The 25,593-nt window shown below is 39.6% G+C and overlaps 1 protein-coding gene across 1 annotated transcript in view; it reads left to right on the forward strand.

Annotated features, from left to right (window-relative positions):
• Positions 1 to 25,593, forward strand: part of Klhl32 (kelch like family member 32) — a 177,906-nt gene that overhangs the window by 103,892 nt on the left and 48,421 nt on the right. The window contains exon 7 of the mRNA XM_035438702.1: positions 11,918 to 12,133. Within this exon, the coding sequence (XP_035294593.1) occupies positions 11,918 to 12,133 (216 nt within the window). The remainder of the gene's footprint in view (positions 1 to 11,917; positions 12,134 to 25,593) is intronic.

The following is a 25,593-nucleotide window of genomic DNA, read 5'->3' on the forward strand; positions in this document are numbered from 1 at the left end:
ACATTTAGGTTGCTTCCAGGTTCTGGGAATTACAAACAATAAAAGCTAGGTGTTTACAGATACATTGTTTTTACTTTGCTTCCATCAATTAAAACTCAACAAGTAGAGACTTCCTGAAGTACTAAAGAAGGTATAAAGAATTAAAAGACAGAGTCTGCACCTGAGGGACAGGTCTAATAATGTGGGCAGCTATTGCCAGAAAGGTCAGAAAAGAAGCAGTCATCCAAGCTGGAGTGCTTGGCCATCCCAAGGAAGGAGTCAACCAGATCTGCATGGCCCCCATGAGACGAGTATTTCAGCTGAAGACCTGCTTTATAAGCCTTGTAGCCTGTTGTTTCAGCCTTCAAATACTTTTCAAACAATTATCATTTGTAGTGAAGGAAAATCATGAGAGTATTCATCCCTGCTGAAGACTGCATGCTGTTAGTTATGGCTAACACTATGGTTGGTGGATTTTTCTAATCATCACTAAAATCAAGAAAACTCATATTCTATTTCAACATTTTGGGGAGAGATAAAATAATTTGACATGGGCCAGATCAGAAGATCCAAGATGTACTGTAGCAGTCAGCCTTTCTATCATAGGTGGACATTCTACTCTTTACTTATTAAGTGAAAACTCTGTTACCTAGATAGTACCATGAAATGATTTCTTGAGTTTAGATAAAGCATTTCAGAATATCTTTCTCAATTATTAAGTCATATCTTAAATAAAGCCATTACTTCTTCCATGGCAGTCTTGGATATGCCTCACAACTTACTATTTTTACATTGATAACACAACAAATATTTTCTGTTACAACCAATGAGAAGAACAGTGGTGATTAGGATATTGCAGGATTTGCAAATTCTAAAATGCAAAAGTTACTTTCTGCCGAAGATGCTTGCTGATTGATGATGATTTGATTTTCAGCTTTACAATGGTGTAGGAGTGACACACCTGCAGAATAAGGCATGTTTTGCATGCTGACCTCCTGAGGCTAGCCATTTGTGTTGTGATAAGCTCTAGAGACTAGAGATGCTGTACAGTGGTGTCAAGCCACAGCTCCCAGTTAGTCTCACCATCTCTAGGGTAAACAACCCACAGTCTGCAGAACACTGGTACAGAACTATGAGCTTTGACAATTAAATATATAGTGTATTTTCAACATAAAATAGATTTATAAAGAGGCAACCTCCTTACTGTATAATACTTAGCACTTGGTCTCAATAAGCAGATGACATGATATCTTAGTTTCATTTTGAGTTAACATAACTGCCCCCCCCAAAAAAGCCATGTTGGTTTTACACAGAATATTGGGCTATTTGGAATAGTTTTGCATCATTTTATACTTTCTTGATTTCATACCCAGGGTGACCTTTCCTTTAGCACAGAAAAAATTATCTAAAATATTATTCAATTTGCCCATCTTGGAGGTAAAATTCTGGACATCAAAAATGGTACTTCTATTTACATTAACCTTGAGAAATATTTAATATTATTCTCATTCCAAGTCATAGTTTTCACACTGATAGTATGTGTTGTTGATGCTTATTTTTCTTTCACAAGCCAGTGACCTTCTTAGAACTAAATAAGAGAAGAAGACAAATAGCTATTATGCAGGTTCTGTGTCAATCAGGTTTCCTGCTACCAAGTGAAAGTGTATCTATTGTTTCTTTTTAAATCTAGGACCCCTAGATTTGAGGTATTGTGTTTTGGGGCAGGCATTGGGATAGAACATGGTAGACATGATCACACGCTAACAAATTTTCCCTGTGTTTTGTATAATTCCTGTGTCAGGGGTGTAACTGGGTGTAACTGGAGGTTTCTTCTCCCACCATGCCCTGCTGCTTCAGCCCCAGATGAACACAGAGAGATGCTATATTAATTATTAATCTGTTGGCCAATTGCTAGGGATTCTTATTGGTTAGCTCTGTCTTAATTATTAACCCATTTCTATTAATCTAAGTATTTCCATTGGAGTAGCTGAAACTTGATAGATTTGCTTTTGAAATATGGGCCATGACTGTCAGGTTGTATTGCAGTTGACCCAGCAGGCATACAGGAGCTGGGCTTTGGCTCATGGTCCATGCAAGTGCCATTATCTGAGGGATAGGTTCACAGCTACTTTGAATTATAGAGCAGAGTTGTTACACAATGGTCATTATTGGCTTAGTTGAAATACAAAGAAATGCATTGGAATTTTTGGCCAGTTACACCATTACATGGGGCCCATGAAAAGACATCACCGAGGCCAAGAAAGCCATCCTTGCATTGTCTTCCCTGTTTTGGCAAGACAGTAGGAAAGCAGCAAGGTCAACTAGATACCTCAGGCTCACTTCTTCCTCCCATCCATGTCTTAACCATAAGACTATTTTGCCTTGAATGGATAATTATATTGACTATAACCCAAAGTATGGCAGTATTTAGCTTTTTTGTGGTTTTACTTTTCCTTATGACTTTCCCAAGTTAATCTCAAGAATAATTCTTTTAAGGATCTCACAGGGATAAGACATACAGAAAGTCCAAATGTGGGAAATATATAAGGTTTTATGAATTATTGATATTGGAAAAGGAGCATTTATCCTATAGCTAGTACAGTTGTTGGGGATACATTTTGTGGCTGTTCCATAATTTAACTTGTCATTCATATCATAAGATGCAAGTAGAAGGAGAAAAAAGAAACCAAATATCCCTGAACCAAAGAAAAATAAATATTATCTAAAAGTATCCCCTGAAGAACAACAATGTGTGCACTATAATTCCAAATAAGAACGAAATTTCAAGTGGGAAACAGTGTGACAGAAATCAAGCCTTTGTAGGAGGGAAAGAAAGAGACTTTCTTGTAGCTGAGTTGTGATTTCCATTCAAACCTCCACCTCTACCTGCACTTTCTGAGTCTTCAAAACCATATAAGCTAAGAGAATGGAAACAATCTCATAGTTAAGTTGACTAACACTTGGAAAGTGTTAAAATACTCTTGGTCCATGTAGTCAGTTGATGGCAAAATCATTCTTTCTTAGATTAAATAAAATTTGGGGTTTATTAATTTTTTTCTCAGAGAAGAATGCTTGCATTCTGCTTGTCCGTTATGTGTACCTGTACTTACATTGTATTTTCTAGGATTGTCAACATGAGTTTTTATTACCAGGTTGTCTTCCTGGAAAATAGAGTAACCATTGGCTTTGTCATTTTGCATGTTAGAAGGCTAGAATGAGGCTGGGTGTGGTATCTGACAGCTGTTTTCCCAAGCACTTAGGAGTCCAAGGTAGGAAGATTGTCATGAGCTCAAGGCTATATAGCATGCATTACATAGTGATTTACAGGCCAGACTGGGCTGCAGAGTGAAATTTGTCTCAAAAAATAAAAGAAGGAAAAAGAAAAAAAGGGACAAAAAGCAAAAAGGTAAGTTTAGGGACACCAGTGAATTATGAAAAAGTTGCCTGCTTTGGATGAAGTTGAGAATTAGCTGGACAGGTTGGAAAGGCAGGATATTTTATCCACTTGATTATAAGTAAACAAAAAGTCTTTTGGAGTTTCTTCATTAAACTCAAGTGTTGACTACCTACCCTTTCCATGGTTCATACCACGATACATGAGGAATGACCCATACATAACACTTGTCACCAAGAGCCTTGCATGTGTGGAGGGATATAGAGCTATAACAAATACTTGCTAGAAATCTGCAGAGGGGAGGGTAGAAGCCCAAAGAGGATGTGATCAATTTAGCCTGAACCAGGGAAATTGAAAAAGTAAAGTGAGATTTTCATCATTCATTCATTCATTCATTCATTCAGCATGTACCTGACATTTGGAAGAGAACAGTAGAACAGTAGACAAGGCTTCCCAAAGGACTAATTTATTGGGGGCTGGAGAGGAGACAAACACACATAAATACAGGTAAATGTAGAGGATAACTACAAGTGTTATTGAGCATTACAGGAATATGGAGAACAGACAAAGCAGAATAATCCAATAGGGCATTATCACATGGAGACAGAGGGACAAGCTCGGCACAATGCTTGAGCAAAAAGAAAGGAATCTGGGCAAAAAAGAAAGGAATTTCTTATTCATAAGAAATTAGTACCTGCTGCTTCCCAAGTCTGGAACATTGTTCTTGCAGGTTCAGTGCCATCTTATTCTAAAATGTAGGTTTTGTGATTTCATTGGTTATGGTGAGGCCAACAAATGAGGATACAAATCTTATTTAAAAGACAGTTTGAGCTGGTGTGATGGTTCAGCTGCTAAAGGCACTTGCTGCAAGCCTGATTCATTGACTTTGATTCCTGGGACCCACATGATTTAAGGAGAGAAACAACTCACACAAATTGACTTCTTATCTCCATATAACCCTCGACTGCGACTTGTATGCATATCCATGCACATGTTGGCACACACACACACACACACACACACACACACACACACACACTTTAAATTAATAAAGTAAAATATATATCTTAAAGGTACAAAAATCAAAAGAATTGACAAAATGTAAACACCCAGTAGAAGGGAAGGTATTAAAAACTGTAGTGGAAGAGGTGATGGTGCACACCTTTAATCCCAGCACTTGGGAGGTAGAGGCAGGAGGATCTGTGTGAATTTGAGGCCAGCCTGGTCTACAAAGCTACACAGAGAAACCCTGTCTTGAAATAAAACCAAACCAAATCAAACCAAAAAGAACTGTAGTTGTTGTACATCCCCTGTCTCACTAAGATATTATCTTCAGCTGTCAGCTCCATGTTATCAGTAAATCCTTAGTAACTTTTCATTCCAGGTCAAACTCCTCCTATAGCCACTCATCCTCATGGTCTATCTTTTGTTTGTAGTATTTACCGCAGCTATAGTTTTTCATTCATTTATAAGGAGATATAAGACAGACACAGACAGATGAATGGACATCAGATCTTCCAGAAGACTGCACTCTTGAAGGACTGGTGCTTTGCTGTCTTTGGTTGCAGTGTATTACAATGCCTGTCCTGATTGTCCCTTTTGTTGTGAATGGTAGGAGGCTGTCACAGCTGGAGCCAAGCCAGTCTGGTTAGTGATGCCACTTTGCAGGAGAAACTCTGAAGGACCTAGGCCATGGAAGACAGTGCAATGTCTTGAGTTTTATTTTATTTCTTCTCTTGTAAGAAAATGGAAATCTGTTACTGAGCTTTTAAATTTTTCTTTAAAAGTTTTGCATATATAAAAAAGAAATGACTTCATGAAACAGTTGTTAGAGTAGTGGGGCCCAAAGTGTTTATGGATGTAAACTTTAGTTCTGACTACTTTCTGCTGAACTGAGGTGTTGTAGGGGTAAGGTCAAATCCCCTCCATCTTTGGTAGTGTTTTAATTTGGTTTGTATTTAGTTGGTAAATTAGGAATAACTGGATTTTCAAATGTTGAATTCTCACCTAGCATAAGAGATGTGTATTTAAGTTTGTTTTTATGTCTTATAGTTTTACTTACATTGTCTTTATCACTTGTTATTATGTCTAAATATTTTATTGTTTTAAAATGTCATTTATTTATTCTTTGACAATTTCATACATAAATACAATGTATCTTAAGCCTACCCACCCCTCCTATTCCTTCCAGACAACCCCTAACATACATACATACATACATACATACATACATACATACATACATATGATGTATATGTATGTTTTAAACAGTTCGTGCTATGGTCAGATTCTTACATATAGAGAAAATTGGGAATTTGATACCAGAGGCAGGAGTGGTAATTTTTGACAGTTCCAGGAGTCCAGACAGGGATGATAAGGGACATAAAAGAAATGCTAATGAGGAAGAACAGATAGGATTGGGCAATTGACTAGATATGAGAGAAGAATATAGGTCAGTGTGAGGATTCCTCATGCAGAAATCTAAATGTGAGCATTCTCCAAAAGAAGGCAGAGAAGAGCTGAGAGTTGATTCAGCAGGTACAAGTACTTGCTGCTCTTGTAGAGTACCTGGGTTCAGCTAAAGTCCAGTTTTAGGGGATCCCACATCCTGTTCTGACTCCTAGGGGCACTGCATGCATGTGGTGCACAGACTTTCATACACATAAAATAAAATAAATCTGAAATTGTTTAAGAAAAAGAATATAGAGAAGAAGCAAGTTTATAGGAAAGAGGTTGACTTTGGACATGTTAGTACAGTCAGCTGTGGGATGGATAGCTGAGAGATGCCCTCGTAGAGCTGGTGAGAAAATGGATTCCAGTTTAAGGAAAATGGCTTGGATAAGAATGTAAGTTAAAGAACCATTAAGTTATGAATTCAGCCCTCAATTCTGTATTCTTCTGATGGGGGAAAGTACTTCTATGTATGTTTATCTTATTGATTGTTAAATAAAATACTGTTTGGCCAATGAGACAGCAAGTTAGACGGGACTAGGAGTCAAGGAGGATTTTGGGAAATGCAGTAGAGAAGTGGTGATCCAGGCAGGAAGTGACATAGCAAGGAGACTCATATTTAAGTGAAGGAGAAACAGGAAGGGTCCCTTTTTCCCCTTGCTCCTCCTCCAGCAGCACAATGTGATCCACCGGCAAGGAGGGACACCAATAAGATAAGTCTTATAAGATATATAGATTTATGATAATTAAGACTGAGCTTGCAGATGAGAATCCTAGTCATTGGCCAAGCAGCTTTGAACCTAATACAAGTTTCTATGTATTCATTTGGGCCTAACTCCGGCAGGCGGCTGGCATAAAGCTCACACGTGGTGGTGGGGCTCAGGCGGCTTTTGGCAGAAAGATTTACCGTAACATTCTTCTTTTTACTTTGTTCATCTTCTTTCTTCCCTAATGTACTGGCACACATTATTTCAAGTATTGGATATCTAGAGAGGTCCTATTCTTCACTTTGAACTTCATGCCTCGATGATGTGCCCTCCTCAGCATGGCTCCAGGGACAGACCTGTCTGGTGAGATGAGGGAGTGAAGATCACCAACACAGAAAAACACAGAGCTGGGATCTAATAGACGGAGTTTTCTGACTGAGAATCGATCTCACACCAGAAGCTCAGTATGCTTACTATATACAAGTGAACAGAGAGCTGAGGTGTGGCCTAAAGCTGGACAGGGAGACATGCTTATTCATACAGATAAACAAGAAGTCAGGGCATACAGTATGATCGAGGAGACAGGATTAGCTAATCTCAGTAGGAGCAGCATCTATAGGGGAACAGTTTGCAGGCAGTAAACACTCAGGGGGAGAGGCCTATGGTGGACATTTTCCACACACACTATCAACATTTCATATGGTCAAGAGGAAGGCTTTGATATCACTCTGAAGTGGTGTTCCTGTGTTCCCATGGGTCTAAGGCTAAGGTCCTTGCCATGGCTGCCTCATGTCAAGAACACACAATCACTTAGGACTTCACATATTTATAGCTTCCTCCACTCCCCACAGTGATGAACTTTGGTTTCTAGTTACAAAGCCACCCTGGTTTTTATATTTTCTTGGTTCTGTTCTGACAAGCCCCAATCTGCCCTGTACTTTGCATGAGCCCAGGTGTGGGAAATGAGAGCCCTGTGAGTTGGCTGGATTTTTTTCATTTGTAAATGGTTGAGTGCCACAGTGTGGTGATGGCTTACATTTCCTATCAGTAGTACCTTATTTGCATAAGTATGGGGACCTGTCTTTCCCTACTGTCCTGAGTTGCCTCTGTGTCTGTGGTGTTCTGCCTTAAATACAAATTTTTGTTTCGTTTTGTTTTGTTTTTACACATGAGCAACTTCTTGTTTATAAAGCTAGAATATAAGTGTGTGTGTGTGTGTAGGTGTACACACTGATGGTGATTATCTCTTCGTGTGTATGTACACACTAATAGTGATTATCTGGCTGTGTGTCTGTGTACACACTGATAGTGATTATCTGTGTGTGTGTGTGTGTGTGTGTGTGTACACTGATAGTGATCATCTCTGCATGATGAACTTATTCATGATTTTCCTGAAAGCTCACAGATCCTGTCTGCCCCAGTAGGAGGGGTGTGTTCTATGGCATCATGGTCTCAGGGAGGTGTGTTTTCTGTTCCCCTCAACTTCCCACTGCACACAGTTGAACTAGAGATGCAAGTTATGTATGACGGGGCAAACAGAAGCTTCTGACATATCTAGGAAGCACTGGAGACTTGGGAACATTGTTTTTAATGATCAATGAAAAGATGGAGCTCACAGCATCTTTATCTCAAAATGTAGTTTCACTCATACACAGACAGGTACAAGTGGCCTTCCTATTTGCCATTCATTTATTCAGGGCACATCATTCTTGTGCCTGAAGAAGATTAAATAATTACCTTTAAGGAAACACCATCCTGAGAAGATGGCTCAGGTATAATGTGCTTACTCTGCAAGACAGAGGACTTGAATCCCCAGCACCCAGATAAGAACTGGGCGTGACAGCCCATACCTGTAACTCCAGTGTTGTAGGGAAGACTGGTGGATCCCTGGAACTCAGTGGCTGGCCAGTCTTTCCACTTTGATGAGTTCTAGGTACAGCAAAAACCCTACCCCAAAAAATAAGGAGGAGACAAATCAAATAAGACACACAACACGAGCATCTGTCCTTCCCAAGCACACATACATGCACACACCTGTGCTTGTGCACACATACATGCACACACCCATATGAACATGCACATATAATACCCACATATACACACGCAAAAATCTTCAAGGGGACTGGGGAGATGACTTAGTGGTTAAAGTGCTCTCCAGACAAGCATGAGTACTGACTGGAGTTTGGATTTTTAGAACCCACATAAATGTCAGATGGGTGTGGAAGCCTGCCTGTTATCTCAGCCTTAGAAAACAAGCTGGGATCTCAGAGCAAGCCAATTGGGGAGATTAGGCATATTGGTAAGTTAAGGGTTTCATCCGGAGAGAACTGCTTCGGTGAATAAGATGGAAGTGGGTTGTAGGATGATCCCCAACATTAACTTGGAGCCTCTGTATGCATACACACCTATATACACACTCAGCCACAAACATGCATGTGCCTACACACAGGCAAACATTCATATCCATGTGTAGAAACTACACACATGCCGAAATGAAAGAAAGTAAAAAAAAAAATAACAATTTTTTTTTATATTTAGAGAGGGGGGAGGGGAGAGAGAAGGGTTGAACATGAATTGGTTGAGTAGGGAGGTGGCAAGGATCTAGGAGGAGTAAGGGGAAAACATTATCAAATTATATTGTATAAATATTAAATAAAAGAGAAAAGAACAGTTATTTAAATCCCCTCATTAAGATAATTTTTAACCCTGCCAGGCGTTGGTGGCACACGCCTTTAATCCCAGCACTCAGGAGGCAGAGGCAGGCAGATCTCTGTGAGTTCGAGGCCAGCCTGGTCTACAGAGTGAGTTCCAGGACAGGCTCCAAAGCTACACAGAGAAACCCTGTCTCAAAAAACCAAAAAAAAAAAAAGATATTTTTTAAAAATTATCTGTACTTTTGAAGTGGCCTGCTTTTGAGTTGTGGGCTTATAATTAGAGGAAATCCTGAATGGGTGTGTAAAGATAGAAAGACCCCCTGGTGAAGTGTATTCAATTGCCATTCCATATTCAATTCATGTTTTCTTCACTTGCTCCTTGCCCATCGCATTTGCCCTGAGGTTGTCTCTGCTCCTGCGCACTCTCCTCTTTGTGCCATGATACCAGCCACTGAATCAGAAACCTGCAACTCCTGCAATAGTTGAACAGCAGGCTTCAGAAGAATAGCAGAGTGATACTGTGGGGCACCAAAATGTTTCTAGGGTCCCAAATTAGATGAACTTGTTCCAAGATGTACTCCATCCCACAAACATGTCCTGAAGTGGACACTAGACTCTTCTATCCTCTCCTGACAGCCTAGTCCTTACCAATCCTAAGAAGTAAATGTTGAAGAACTAAGTATACTTGAAAAGCTAGTTCTGTAACTGCTATAAGTCTTTGATAAAATTCGAATAAGAAGCTAGGCTATGTTTTTGAGTGAAAAGCATGAGTAAATCCTCAGACATTTTCATTGTAGTGGACTTCAGTGGTCATCTGTTTTGATAAACAGCCTTTTGAAGATAAGCATTGTAGTACTTTAAAACTTGATGGCAAATAGACCTATCAAGAATCTTACAGTTGGGGTCTCTCCCCCCTTCCTGGCCCTGCCGTATTAAGTGTAGTTTCATCAGAGAAGTTTCTTTCTGCAATACATTGTGATTAACACAGAGAACCACAACCGGTCAGCATGAAGAGAATAAGGTACTGTGACATGCTCAACCCTAAATGGGACATCTGTATCATACAACTCCTTTAAAGCTTCATGACCAGCATGGAAGAGGTGGGGAGGTGCTGTAAGAGCCTAAGTGGCATATTTCCATAGTGGCACAGTATTTGCTGGACACGACAGGGCTGTTTGTTAACACACATGAACTCACAGCAGGTGTGAGTAAGAATGAGGGGACTCTAACACACCTTTATCCTTATCCTACTTAAATAGGCAAGCTTTCTGTCAACAGATGTGTGTGCCACCCTGACTCTTACAGGGGTGCAGTAGTAGGAGTTCCTGGGGGCTGCAGTTTTAAGGGTGTAGTTTCCTAGAGTCCTGGGAGCTTGGGAGCATGGATGCAGAAACTTTGGGAATAGGTAGGAAGGAATGCTACTGCTGTTTAGAATGTTCAAGGCTATCGAAACAAGGTTCGTGATTTAGGTTGATTTGATATATACTCAAGACATGAGTCTTTTCTGTGAGATTAACTCATTTGCTAAGATTTACATCTAAATTTGTCTTTCAATTCTGTTAAGACAGGATGGGCTGTTTTATGTACAGACATACTGAGGCTGATGTTTCAGAAACACTGAAAATCAGTGGGTCGTTGGGTTTGTTCTTGGTCCTCGATACCCACTTAACTGTTCTTGTATTACCACCAGTAGACAAAGAGATAAACTACAGGCAAGGTAAAACACCTGGTTGTCCTTGTATTAGTTGGTTCTCTAGAGGATAACTGATAGAGAGAGAGAGAGAGAGAGAGAGAGAGAGAGAGAGAGAGAGAGAGAGAGTGTGTGTGTGTGTGTGTGTGTGTGTGTGTGTGTATGTGTGTGTGTGTTTTATTAGAATGACTTATAGGCTGTGGTCCAGCAAGTCCCACATGGCTATTTACCAATGGAAAGACCCAGATTATACTACTTGTTCAGTCCATGAGGCTGGATGTCTCAACCGGTCTTTGGTATACAACAGACTCCTGAAGAAGTGGGCTCTAATGCCAATGAAGGGCAGAGAGAGAGAGGGAGGGCAAGCAGGCAGAAAGCAAAAGCTTCTTTCTTTCTTTCCTTCATGAAGGCTGCTGTGAGAAGCTGTGGTCTTCCAACCTCAGATTAACTAAAAATTCCTCACAGGTGTGTCCAGTGGCATAGATATTTAGTTAATTCCAGATGTAGTCAAGTTGACAACCAAGAATGAAGTCTTTATTGGTATAGACTTCCAAATGCTTCCAAAAAGTTGCAAAGTGGCATTTCAGCCAGGAAAAACCAGGACACCCTTTCAGGAAATCCCCTTTGAAAGATGTCTTTAAGTATGTGGGTTTAGGGCCTGGAAAGATGGCTTAGCGGTTAAGAGCACTGACTGCTCTTCCAGAGGACCAGGGTTAAATTCTCAGCTTCCACATGGCAGCTCAGAACTGTCTGTAATTCCAGTTCTAAGGGACCTCTCATACAGACAAAACACCAATGCACATAAAGTAAAAATAGTTATTTTAAGAAGAATATGGGTTTTTTTGGGGGGGATGAAAACTTAGAACCTTATAATTGATATACAAGTGGTAGGAGAATGGTCTTAATATTAATGACTCCATTCCCCCCACCCCCACAAATACACCTATTATGAAAATGGTGAGTGGACCTAATTTCTTGCCTGTTCTATGTGGATTCCTAAGAGATTTTTTTGTTTTGTTTTTTATGTTTTTTTGGCACCCAGGAACTAAATAGCTTTAATTACTTGGATCTGTACAGACTTGCTGACCTCTTTCACCTCACTTTGTTGGAGAAGGCAGTGATTGATTTCCTAGTGAAGCATCTCTCGGAGCTCCTGAAGAGCCGCCCAGAGGATGTTCTAACGCTGCCCTACTGCCTGCTTCAGGAGGTGCTGAAGAGTGACCGCCTGACCTCCCTGAGCGAGGAGCAGATCTGGCAGGTAAGGGCACACTGCCTGGCCTCCGGGAGGCATGACATGATTAGAATGGGAAGGACTCAGGTACAGCAACATCTATTTGATGAGACTTGGCTGTCGGATGTGTTGAAGTCCTGCTCCCTCAGTGGGCAAGTCATTGGTGGACTTGAGCCAGTCTGCGGCTCATGTTGGGATGAGACCAGCACTATGGCTTCCTCAAACCTGGGTAAGTCAGAAAGGGGAGGGATTTTCTCTTGAAACCAAAAACGTTTCTTAAGCTGAATATGAGAAGAATGCATTGTCAAACAATTTAATACATATCTAAGCCATTGAAACAAAAGGAATTTGGGGTTCTGGGGGAAAACAGTCATAAATATTTCTTTTAAAAATTATTTTAATGAGAAAAACTTAGAAATAGCTGTTAGTAGTGCAAATAAACTTTTTTTTACTTGCGTTTTTAGCTAATTTGTAGATAACTTATTAGTTAATGAGTTTTAAAGTTAGCTAACTTTAATGTTTTTGGTTTGGATGAAGGACTTGTCTACGAGTCAGTGATATGAAGATGAACAGGTAAATTAATAAAGAGGTCTTAGGTAAACACAGGTGTTCAAACACGGTTGTACTCTGGAATCTTTGGGATTTTTAAAATACTTGGCTTGGAGTTCATTCCAAAAAGTTCTAAGAGCATAGTATGCATATCTAGGGAATTTGGAATTTTTTTGAAAGTTGTTTCTTTTATTTTTAAGACTATAACATAAATACATTATCTCTCACTTCCCTTTCCCACCTCCAAACCTTGCCATATACCCCCTTGTTTTTTCTAATCCGTGACCTTTTCCCCATTAATTGTTGTTACATGCATGGAAGTAAATGTATATACATATATATTCCTAAATGCAATCTGCTTGCCCTGTTTAATGTCACTTGTATGTTTGTTTTTAGGACTGGCCATTTGGTACTGGATAAGCAGTTGGTGTGCTCTTCCCTGGGGGAGACAATTTCTCCTGCTCTCAGTGTTCCTTGATTGCCTGTAGTTCCTTTTGTAGGGTTGAGGCCTTGTGGGTTTTCTCCTCTCTCCACTCGGGAATGTGTATTGTCATCCTTGTTTGGGTGGTCATGTTGGTGAGACTTTATAGGTGTAGCTTCTGATGTTACTAGGATATCATTTTACGGAAAGCTTCCTGATCCTATGGCTCTTACAATCTTACTGCCTCCTCTTCCAAAATGTTCCCTGAGCCTTAAGTGTAGGAATTTTGGTAGATGTATCTGTCGAGACTGAGATACCCCACTCTCCATTTTGATTGGTTGTGGTTTTCTGTAATGGTGTCCGTCTTTTGTGAAGAGAAGTTTCCTTGATGAGGGGTAATGAAATCATTTATCTGTAGGTATAAGGAGAAATATTCAGAGCATAGTTAGGGATTCTGTTGGTTAATAAAATGGTGGTGGTAGGTTCACCTTTAAGATTCATGACTTTACTAGCCTTGGGTTGGTTTCCAGTAACAGGCATGGTTTTCTTGTTGTTGAGTGAATCTTAAATACAATTAGAGAGTTCTTGGTTACTACCAAGGTATGTGTCCATAACTGGACACATTAAGATTAACTTACTATACTGGTCATTGTGTGGTTCATAAATATCATATCTGGGCAGTACTGTTGGTTGCTTCCCTCCTTTGGAAGTGTACATAGCGCTTCTGATGCCATGAAAGTTCGTTCTTGAGAAGGTGTTCAGGTTAGTTCAGGTTTCTGCTTTTTGTGTTTGTAGTGCATGGAGTCTTTAGCATTAAGGGCCTTAACCTTCCACATCTGGGTGCAACCAAGGGCAATAGATAAACCCTATAAGTTTAGGAAGTCTTTTGGACAATTCCAATCAACCACTCCAAAGAGGGCTTCTTATGCCTGATATCAGGGCTTTTGTTAGATGCTCTTTGGCTCTTAGAAGGAGCATTGTCAGCCCAGATGAGAATTTCTTCTAAACTGTGCGTGCGTGCGTGCGTGCGTGCGTGCGTGCGTGCGTGCGTGCGTGCGTGCGTGTGTGTGTGTGTGTGTGTGTGTGTGTGTATCTTATTGCATTATTGTTTTTTTAAGACAGATAGTTAATAGTATGATTCCTTTATTACTTTTTCTGACATGCTTATAGTTAGTTATTTTACCCCTTCCTTCTTCCTTCCCAGTTAGAGTCCCCCTTTCCCATTCCCCTCTCTATTGCTCCCCCAACCCCTAAACCAACCCTATGCCTTTTTACTTTCAGAAACATTTCCTTATTGCAGTAAATGGATGTTTAGACCTCAAATGAAACAAAGTTCTTCCTACACTACAGTGGGAAGAAGAAAATCTCCCTCTTTAGTTCATTATGCATTCACTGCAGCTTTTGCAAGCCCTTCCTTTTCCCCTGACTATAGAATCTTTTCACATCCTGTCACTGTTTTGTCTAGGGGGCAGGGAGGATGTTTTTTGTTTGAAAGTTGATTATTCCATTTAAATCCTCTTCTGCTCATCCCTAGTGACTCTCCTTGGATACTGCACCTGAAGGCTTTGGGATAGACAGCCTGTTTCCCCTCCTCCTCCCTTCACTGTCTATCTCATTCCACAGTACTGTCTACACATCTTGGTACTTGGAATGCTGTGCCAGAAGGATGGTATGAAAAGTGGCTATCTTGCACAAATACTAGGAAAAGTTCAGTGCTCTATTGGTAAATGAGGCAGTAAGCTCTGGTCAGCCAGGCATATTCATGGAGTATGTTTAGCTTTTGTTTGTTTGTTTGTTTTACCACTGGTCAGATGTGTCATTGAATACCTGATTCTACTGATGTATAACTTTGCTGATACCTGACTTTCTTCTTTGAACTGTAATCAGCAGCTGTCCTTCTTTTTATTGAAAACAATAAGAGATAAGGACCAGTTGGGTCACAGATATTTGAAACCTTATTGACTTATGAGCACAAGAGGCCTGAGGAGAGATTATTTCTATCTCCATCTTCTGACAAGCGGGATGAAGGCTCTGTACTTGGCTCCAGTTTACAGAGCAGAGCCCCCTTCAAATCTAAGTCTGTCAGTGCCAACCAAATCTCTCCACTCGTCCACAGTCTTGATTTAAAAAGAAGGTACATGTGTTTGCTGCTTCCTGGGCATCCCCAGGAATGTTTATTCAGGCTGTGGTTGCAAGTACAGGGATTGCAACAATCCACAGCTCTCCCCTATCATATAAAGTATCAGGATTTACTATGGCCAGCTCAGACCATGAGGTAGCCAAATCCCTTTACTTCATTAAAGGAAAAAGAAACAGACTAGATTCTGTACTTTTTTTTTCTACCAAGATTGAGATTTGAGGCCACCCATTCTTGTGGCATTTGTCTGTTATTGTGGCATGGTTGAAGGCTCTGCCAGAGATCAACATGGAAATGTGCAGATATTCGAATACTGGGGCAATTCCATTCTGTCTGCTTAGAAGCTGTCACAATTTCCTCTCTAAAGGCTGGCTACTGGCATTATGAAGTAGAATTTTAGAAACTGGTTGCTGGAGGCAATAAGATAGTTTTTTAGACTTGATCACCAAAAAGGAATTAAAAGACTCCCATAAATATTATCAATTCATGCATTCAGTGGGCAATAAGAAATTGTTTTTGCTTTATCTTAGTAAATAAGTAATTCCCTCACACTCAATAGAGAAAAATCAAATCAGACCAACTATAGTGCCTCAAGTAGAGTTAAGTTCATCATTTTTTGCTGAGGTTATACTAGTAATGCAATATACTATGGAAGAATCTAATATTCAGCCCAGAGTAAAGATTGGGTCTGCCAGAGGATTACTGTCAGGGTGCTTTATAGCAGTGAAACTTGACAGACAGGCTAGAGACAGATCTACAGAATCTCATTAAACTGCTGAATTGTTCATTACAGAACGTTCTCACTGTAATAAAGTGCTCATTGACTTTGACAAATCCCCATCCCATGTCTTAAAGAACAGTGAAGAAGGGGTGCTGAGGAAGAGAAAGGAAATTGGCACAAAGTAGGGTGGGTAATGGAAACACGCATGAGGGATAGTGCCATTTGATTAATATGTGCAACATAGCTTAGGTGAGACGTAGTCAACACACATGAGTTTACCCAGGTGGCTGTTTCACTACATACTGATAATGTAATCTGGGACAATCCCTTCTTTGGAGAAAAGTCTACTTTTCATTATTTACCAGTTTCACTCTGAAGGCCTGTCATAAGAACCATTAGATTATTCCCACTGCACAAACTAATTTATTTACCTTTTTCTTTTTCTGTCCCTGCCCTTAATAAAGTATGCTACAACCTGCAGTGAACATTTTGTGGCCCCATGAGCCTCCTTAATCTCTGCAATATTATTCCTTGTTTCTGCATTTTCTTTTTCCATTTGATGTGTGGGGTGGAGGTGGGGGCTATGTATCCCTAGCTAGCCTGGAACTATATAGATGGGGCTAGCCTTGACCTCATAGACCCACTTGCCTGAGCTCCAGAATATTCAGATTAAAGGTATTCACCACCATACTCAGACTGCTTGATCTTGTTAAACTTTAAGTCTCTTCTTTTGCATAGGATTTCTTAGTCTGTCCCAGACAGTTTTCCTTCCTTTAGTCAGTTGTTACTTGGTTAGTTGGTTAACTTCATGGTGTTTTCAGAGGAAACAGATGTTTGAACCATAGTTGTATCAGATATTTTAAGACCTAAAAGGACTTTAAATGTATGTTTGAAATTCTCCTCAGTATAGCTCTACAATTTGGTTTTGTGCTTTGAGGAGAATGGTTTCTCAAGTTCCAAATGAAAGTCACCAAATTACTAGCTTCAAAGAAAGAGGAAAGAAAACCGGCAAAAAAACGAGCAAGTGAGCACAGAGGATCTAGGAGCTTGGGGTCTCTCACTACATTACCTGGCAAATCTCTTATCAGTTTGATTTTGCTTTCAGGTCAGTGAGAGCTTTTAGTGCTAACTCTGGACTTTGTTTCAGTAGGTTTCTGTTGAATATCTTCTGCTGAACTCTACCTGAAGAGTCCTAAAGCCTCTGCTTTAGGTCTGGCCAAAGAAGGTGCTAGTTAGAAGGTTAAAAACTTGTCACAGACAAATTCTGAGGATTAAATGTCCTACATGGATGGCAATGAATATGCTAATTAGACTGTAGTAATCATTATGAAATGTTTGTATTGTCAGTTCACCATTTTGTCTACTTTTAATATGCCCAATGCCTACTTGTCAAAGAAATGGTGTTAAACAAGTAAGCCAATGAGCCAAACATGGAAGCCCATTTGTTTTCCAATAAGAAAGGGAAAAAAAAATCCAAAAAAACAAACTGGTATGGATTTGGGTGGGTGGGTAGTTGGTGGGCTGGTAACTATAATCAAAATATATTATATGAAAAAATCTATTTTCACTAATAAAAAATTCTGTGCGCTTCCTCCAGGAGGGCTACTTAATCTCTTTCTTCTCAGAAAGATACACTTCCTGCTTGTTCAACAATATACTGGATTTCCCTAGGTGAGAGTCAGGCGAATCTATTCTATAGGACAATTGATAGGAAAAGTTCCTCATGGTGCAAGGTCCTTCACATAATAGCCAGGAATGCAGTCTCTTTTCTCAGCATAGACTGACTGAGGAGCTGCGACCTCAGGTCATTGAACATGGAGGATAGGGCACAGGTTTGCTAACTCTATTAATCTCAACAAGCCTTACCCTTAATGGGAGGGACTTTTACTTTTTTAAACTATAAATACAGCTCTTAGAATTAGGACTTCATCTCTAAAAATAGTAGAAACAAAAAGGATATCTTTAAAATGGATCAAGATAGCTTGGGGAAATAAAGTAAATGTTTTGACACCTATTATGTGTCATAGTATTAGGAATTAGACCCCTAAAAACAGAATTTTTGTTAAATTTTGAGTTCTTATTTCTCAAAATACTTGTTTCATTGTGATCTTTGCATTTGGAGGATTTTCATTTTCCTTTAATAACTTTATAACACTTCCTATATATTTTCTAATAATAGTACTTTTATCCCTTCCTTTATTGATATTGGGTTGGGGGTACTTCATACCTACTCCTAAAAGGATTAACCATTTGAGACTGGCCATAATCCTGTTTGCACCTGTCTGGGATTATATACTCCCAGAGGCAGAGGCTGTGCCTGCAATGTTCACATTGTATATGTCCTGTTCTCTTGCATCCCATAAGTAATAAATAATGACAATAATGCAAAGCCTTCATATTAAAATTGAGTGGATGGTAAGATATACTTCTGCTCCTATATAAAGTGGTACATATTTTAGGAAACATGTTATCGAAAATAAATTTGTCTCTTAAAAGCCCATAGTTCCTTGTATTGTATTTTATTGGAAATTTGTGTCTCTAGCAGCGTCAGTTACATACTGTTTAGGGTGGTCAACAGCCTTAAAAGCAGTGCTGGAGTTTTGTTTTGTTGTTTGTTGTTTTAACAAGCTCTTATTCAGCTTTTATCTGCACTGTAGAACCAATGCATTGCATTTCAGTTTAATCATTTTCCTTAAAAGTAATCCCAAAAGGTAAACCTACTACCCTTGCACAGTTGAAAGTGGAGGGTGTGAATGTCTTTCACGGGCTTCATCTTGTATCTGTTAGATGATAAATTGATCCAAATATACATCCAGTCATGGATAAGTAAGGACCTCAAACACTGCAACAGGTGAAACAATACATATCATGCTTCTTATTTACATGGTGAGTCACAGATTTGAGAATGCTTCAGCATTTACTGCTTTGTTTTTTTCTTTCTTTTTTTTTTTTTTTTTTTGGTCCAATGATGGGAAATTTGAAGAACAAAGCTGCAAATCCATGTCCTCTAACTTTTGGACTCTATTCACTTTGGCCAGTAGCCTAAAGTTACTAAGGAGTGATAAACACAAAGATTCACCAAATTTTCCCTTTGCTTTAAACAATAAGAAAACTTGGATTAATGCAATGGTAGAGTTCTTGCTGATATGAATGGGGATCTGTATCCAATATCCAGTACTAAAGAAATATAAACGTAAGAAGAAGAAATTCTTGTCCATTCCACTTCTCTGTGTAGCGGTGTCCACAGTTCAAGGAGGATGGCTGCTCTTCCTGCCCCATGCCTGTGATCTTGCTAATTCTTCTTCTGTGTTCTATGACATGTGCTTCACCCATTCTTAGGTGCTGGGGACCAGTTGTGCTGGGCTAAATCCTATTGGGCACTCTTATTGCCTGCTGTAGCATGGCCCTGCTTTCCTGGGTGCTGTTGGGTCTGGTGTGCGTGCTCTGCTTGTCACTTGGGGTGTGTTTAAATGATCTGGCTTCAGGGGAACTTGAAGTGCTATTATTTGGACATTCCACACCACCCAGTGTTCCTTTGCTGTTACCCCAGTGAATTGTTTGTTTCTGACTCCTGCTGACACTCATACAGCTTTGAAAAGATCTGCTGGTCTCTGGTACCACCCTAGTCAAACAAGTCAGGGTGTGTGTGTGTGTGTGTGTGTGTGTGTGTGTGTGAGAGAGAGAGAGAGAGAGAGAGAGAGAGAGAGAGAGAGAGACTATATAGTCCAAAAATTCCTCAAATAGAGTTCACATTTTAAACACAGATAGATTTTGGTAAATCAAAATGGAGTCAGATTCTGAGGTCTGAGAATTTTACCCCCAAAGTAGAATCTTTCATTGCATCCTTGTGCATGAGTTGTTAGTATTGCTATATTTTTCCCAGCTAGACATTTGCAGGGTATATTCACACATTGATTTCCATATGTATTTTTACTCACCAATCCCTTAGCTAATCAAATTTGCACCACTTCTCAATTTTCTTCCTGAAACTGCTTACTGTTCCATCCAGCCACATACAGTCGTCTACATTCTATTAAATGTTAGTAAAGAAATAAACAGCAGCTCCTCTGCATCCCAAGTAGTGCAGCCCTGAGGATGCTTCTTCTTTTATGGTCCCCCAGCTGGACACTGAGTAGCTCCGATGTTTCCAGCCTTGGTGCTTGAAGATGCTACTGTGTATTTAGTCATTCCTCCTGATCTACATGCTGCTAATTCTCTGTGAGGATTCATCCCCAGTAGCTTGACTAGTGGCTTTGCTGTTGTTTGTCTGGGCTTTATGGCTTTGTAAGACACATGACACCACCATTTCAGAGGAACTTTACTTCAGCTAATTCCCAGCACCAGAGCTCTGTGTTGTCAAGTAGCTGTAAGGGGTAGGTGATTATCAGAAATTACAAGAAAGCCTACTTGTATTCATGTGCTGCTGGTCCCATGAGTTAATGGTTTCTTTTCCTTTTTCTTTCTTTCTTTTTTTTTTTAAAGAATTGAGCACAACAGAACAAGGAGTTGATTTATGAGATATGACATATTTATGTTTTCTGCTTCTAATTTTCATTGTGATTCATGTTGTTTCCAGACTGATGTTTTTGTTGCTGCTATGAGAAGGAAAAAGACGACTGGAGAATATTACTTATGCATTGGTGGCCTGCAGTAATATCGCTGCTACCTGGGTTATCAGGGATTTAAAAATAAAACCCAACCATAAGCTCATATGAGGTAGAAACCCCAAGGGCAGGCACAGAAGTCCATCAATAATAACAACAATAATAATTCTTACAAGCCTGGAGAGCTTCATATTTTAATGAATTTTTACACATAATTTCATCTGAATCTCTCCTTAGACTTGTTAAGATAGATGAAGCAACTTTTATCCAAATTTTAACAAGTAAGAAAACCAATGTTTAAGCATGAGGTTCAGTGGTTAACTAACTCACTTTACAATTTGTTTGAATGGAGATCTCATTGTGTTCTCCTAAAATACACCAATTCCCCTGCCACCACCAAAAAAGAACACCAAAGTAGCTCCTACATCTTCCATGTCTTATCTGCCATGTTATACCGTACTCTATAATGAATGAAGTCAGCTGTAGGCATCTGTAGTAACTAGCCAGATTTCCTTTCTACTTTTTGTACAACTTTTCAGGAAGCATCAAAAAAAAAAAAAAGACTGATAAAAGTGGTAAAGGAAAGTGTTGCTGAGGGTCTTGCCAGAGAACTGGGTCTTGAGAAGGATCAATTAAGAAGAATACACAGAGAATTCCAAATGCTTGAAGAAGTACCTTACATTCTTCAGAATATGAAGATGACATGCAGTGCAGGAGGGGACAGCCAGTAAAGAGGAGTCACTGAAGATCCTAAGAGGAAATTGCAGAGTAATAGAGCTCTGAGTTCCATTATTTCTGATGTGAAAATGGAGACTGTGGGAGAAGACGGTTGGCTATGGTTTCTACATGGGACTAGAAACTGTACAGAAGGAATGGAAATAATGAATCATTTCATCTTCATTTAATGCTCAGTATATTAAAACTTTAGGCATTTAGGTGACAGAAATTGACAGTTGGATGACAGCTTAGATGCAGGGTTTAAGAGAAATAGGACATTAATTTATCACTATTGACCAGTGTTAGTCTCTTTCCAACACACATGAACTCATGGGCCCTTATTCTACAATATCTACAATACCAGGCCTCCTGAATGGCTATGAAGTTCATGATGGTTGGCCATGCCAGACCATTGTGGTTTCCTAGTCCTGGCATTCTGAGGGAGTGCATATAAACATCTCTGTAGAGTGGCCCAGAAGCTTGGGAATATTAAATGAGATGTCTGAAAGGGCCTTGGCATTTGTTGTTTAATACTAATACCTTTATATGCTACTTCCTTCACTCCTGACCTGTGACTTTTGATAATTTTTTTTTAAAAAGACTGATATTTGGATTGAATTATAATGCAGTCAGTGGTAGGTACTTAGCTAGAATGCGTGAGCTCTGTATTCCATCACTATAGTGTAAGAAGAACATTTGAACTCAACATACCTGGAAAAGTGGCTATTCTGAGATCATAGAGAAAAAAAACATATATAGAGAGAATTCTTAGCTTCTTTTTGTCCCCATAATTCGCGGTTGTGCATTCTCTGTGTGACATTCTCCATCTTGGTCCAGCCACCTCTACTGTGTTATGAGAGTATCACAATACAGACTGCAAATGAATCCTAGTATCCTGGTGGGAAAAGCATAATCAGAAATATGGTTCCTTTTAGGGAGAATTAAAAGGGCCTTTATGTTTTTCAAAGGTAGGTATCAGAATTATCTAATGTTCTCCCCATTTGTTTATAAAAAACATAGCAAGTCAGTATTGATAAGAGGCACTGACATCATGTTCAAGAACAAGCTAAAAAAAAGTGCTTCACACTGGAGGCTGAATATATGTCTTCCTAATGTATGTTCCTGTTGTTGTGAAATGCCCACACACCACCTTCTCTGGCCACACAAGGAAATCAGGTAAATAAATGAGTGATGGATGGTATGCTAAAAGTTTAAACGTTTTAGGAAAACCCATCTTATTAACACTTTAAAACAAGTGAGCACAATATCATTAATTTTGATTAATTCATTTGCTCTTAATATAGCTTTTAGTTTGTAATTCGATATGAATTACAATGTAATTTGGCATTAATTATCCTAAATTGACTATAAGCCAATCAGAATGGGAAGTCACTCACAGCTGAGAGTAAAACTAAACGTTGCATTCTGAAAGGTTTCAGCTTAGGTAAGAGGTCAACACAAGTAAGTGTTGTTATCCTTCAGTGTGAGATTGATGCTTGATATGAGAACTGGAATGGATCCGTCATTCTGCCCACTGTAGATACTCTTTGGAAGGAAGTTCATGCATAGCCAACAATAGATTAAATAAAGGAGTTGATTCACCAGGTTTTACGGGGCTCCTGAAGAATATGCTTTGCTTTTCTTATCCCGTGTAAGATTTGGGTGCTGTAAAGGGGTTGTGTGATGTTTTAGGATCATTTCATACTCCTTGGGTTCTGGGGCTTAGAAACGTACTTAGTCAAATTGGCTTGTCTTTCGTCTACATGCTTTTTGAACCTACAAGGAAGTGCTAGTTTTGACCTGATAAGCAATCATTATCCCCAAATTACCCTTATTTAGCCTGTACACGAAATGCCTTCTGGTTGTGGCTTAAAAACCAACCACAAACCAAGAGAACAAACTCCTTGGGAGCTTTGCTAAAACTCACTGTGGTGCCTGTGTGCCCAAGTGAAGGGACATGCCGAAGACTCTGAGCCCCTGAGAAAGTGCATGGGAACAAGGATGGACTTGAAAAGTACATTTTTGAACTATTGCTAGCTAGATCTGTTCCATTGAAACTTATCACCAAAACACCAAAGCAGGATAAAGCATCAAGATGTCCCAGTACGTTCTAAAATTGGGACTTTTTTCCTTGAAGTCTTTCCACATAAAGGTAGAACGTGGTGAATTTTTATATTCAGGATACATTTGTAGATAGCTGCTGACCTCAAAATAATGTCTGTCTAGTTCTCAGGGATTTTTTTTTTTTGCTAATTATTGCATGGAAAAGTCAAGCCTGTTGTTCTAACCACTCTGTCTTTTACTTTGTGAATTGCTTGCTTTTATGCTGCCATTGCAATGAATGATTTGGCCAATAAAATCATCTAAGTACTATGTAAAACTACTTTGTTGAGATGTTAAAAACTAACACCAAAGCAGAGCCCCAACTGCCTTTCTCACTTTACAGTAGTACTAATCCCAGGCTAGAGGGACAAAGTACTGAACGCTGAAATCCTAAAAAGCTAAAATCCTCCAAAGTCTATACCACACACACATGCATGTATGCGTGCACTTGTGCACATGCAAATAATACACACAAATTTTCCAACTGAAAGATTTTCCTTTGTTTTATAGCTTTAGCTTAAAACATAGCATTCCTATGATTAGTCACTAGTTGCAAATTCAAGGATGAAAATAGAAGCTAGAGGCTTCTTTTTGCTATTCCATTCATCACTAAAATTTAAAGAATGTTAGTACAAGAAACATTTATAACTGTAAATTTATACTGTTTAATTTTCTCCAAATCTGTTTAATGCCCAGTTTCACTAGCCCTTTCATAAAACTTCCATTCTTTTCTCAGGATATCTTTTTGATGTCAGTTTTGCATTTGCAGTTCTGGTCTCTTCCATGCCACTTGTGGCTCCCAGAGGAGGAGGAGAGCTTCAGATCCTTAACCACAGTGGATTCTATGTGATGCACACCCCCTGATGAATGAAGACTTTTCCAATCTTAATATTCTTTCCCGTTCTCAGAGAACAAAAAGGATTGGGGCAGAGTAACCAGTGCCGTGGAGCTGATGGAAACATGGATGGAGCATGCGCAGTCTCAGCCTCTCTTGAGCATTTGCAATGCCAGCAGAGCAGACGGGTCTTTATCAAACTGCACTGAGAGGTTAGGTCATTGGAAGCCTTTTTAGTCATTTTGTGCTTTTCAAGAGTGAATTTGTTAGAATTATGCTGAATACCCACTTAAAGCCTCAGCTGATAACCCTACCTGTGTTTTATAACTCTGCACTGTCAGAGCTCATAATAAGTCAAACATTCTTTCAGTGGGGCTCATAAGGGAGGGGAAAAAAAGAACTCACAAATTTAAGAGTAATTTCAGATTGTAAATGAAAAGGAGAGGCACGACTGTTCATTTGCACCAATCATGCCTTCCTTTCATCTGCCCTGATTAGGACTGGTGCGGTTTCATCAGACTCCTCCATCACGGAGCTGTCACTCCAGCCGGCTGTTGATTGAAAACAATCAAGGCTCTGATGGCACAATTATTCTGACCCTTTAACTAGAGGCTGCTGTGATAATGAAAGGTTGATTATGATAGTTTGTGCCTCTTTCAGTTTGCCAAGAAGGTTAATTTGGGCATCAGACGGATGTTTAATGGGCGCTTGCTGGCTACACTGAGGTAAATGAGAACGTGCAGTCTTGGATATTGCACGGATATAGTTTGGCTGTCAATCATTGTCATTTGGAGTTTGTGCCTCACACTCTGGAAATCACATTTTATTTTTTCCTTGGGATTTAATTTATTCTGTGCCCTGAGGAAGTTCTTTCACTCAGTGACCTTCACAGCCGCTTTCTCTGCCTTTTTCCTCCTCCCCCCCTTTTTTTTTTCAAATGGAGCTCAAAGGCACAACACATCTAGAAGAGCAGTTTTCTTTCATTTTCACTTAAAAATGGAAACTTTAAAAATCCATCCTTATCACTCCCTTCCAATAGAGCAAATGTTTCTGTTCCGATTGTGCAGAGGGGAAGTCAGAGCCACGGGGATGCTCGGGCTGGTTTGCAACGGCCTGTGCAGTTCCGCATCTTGTACAAGAATCAGTGAACGCAATGAAGTCAAAATGGTAACAGAACTGGAGCCAAAGTCTCCATTTTCTTCACAGTTCCTTCAGCAGCCAGTCTCACAACATCTTACTCTTTTTCCTTCCTGAGAAGCATGGGGAGGGTTTAACACAGGAAGATAGAATCGCTGAGGTTATTAAAAAGCTGATTGTGTGTGTGTGTGTGTGTGTGTGTGTGTGTGTGTGTGTGTGTGTGTGTAGAGAGAGAGAGAGAGAGAGAGGCCAGAAAGTGTGCT

The sequence above is a fragment of the Cricetulus griseus genome, chromosome 2 (genome assembly GCF_003668045.3).
Source record: "Cricetulus griseus strain 17A/GY chromosome 2, alternate assembly CriGri-PICRH-1.0, whole genome shotgun sequence".
NCBI classification, from domain to species: Eukaryota; Metazoa; Chordata; class Mammalia; order Rodentia; family Cricetidae; genus Cricetulus; species Cricetulus griseus.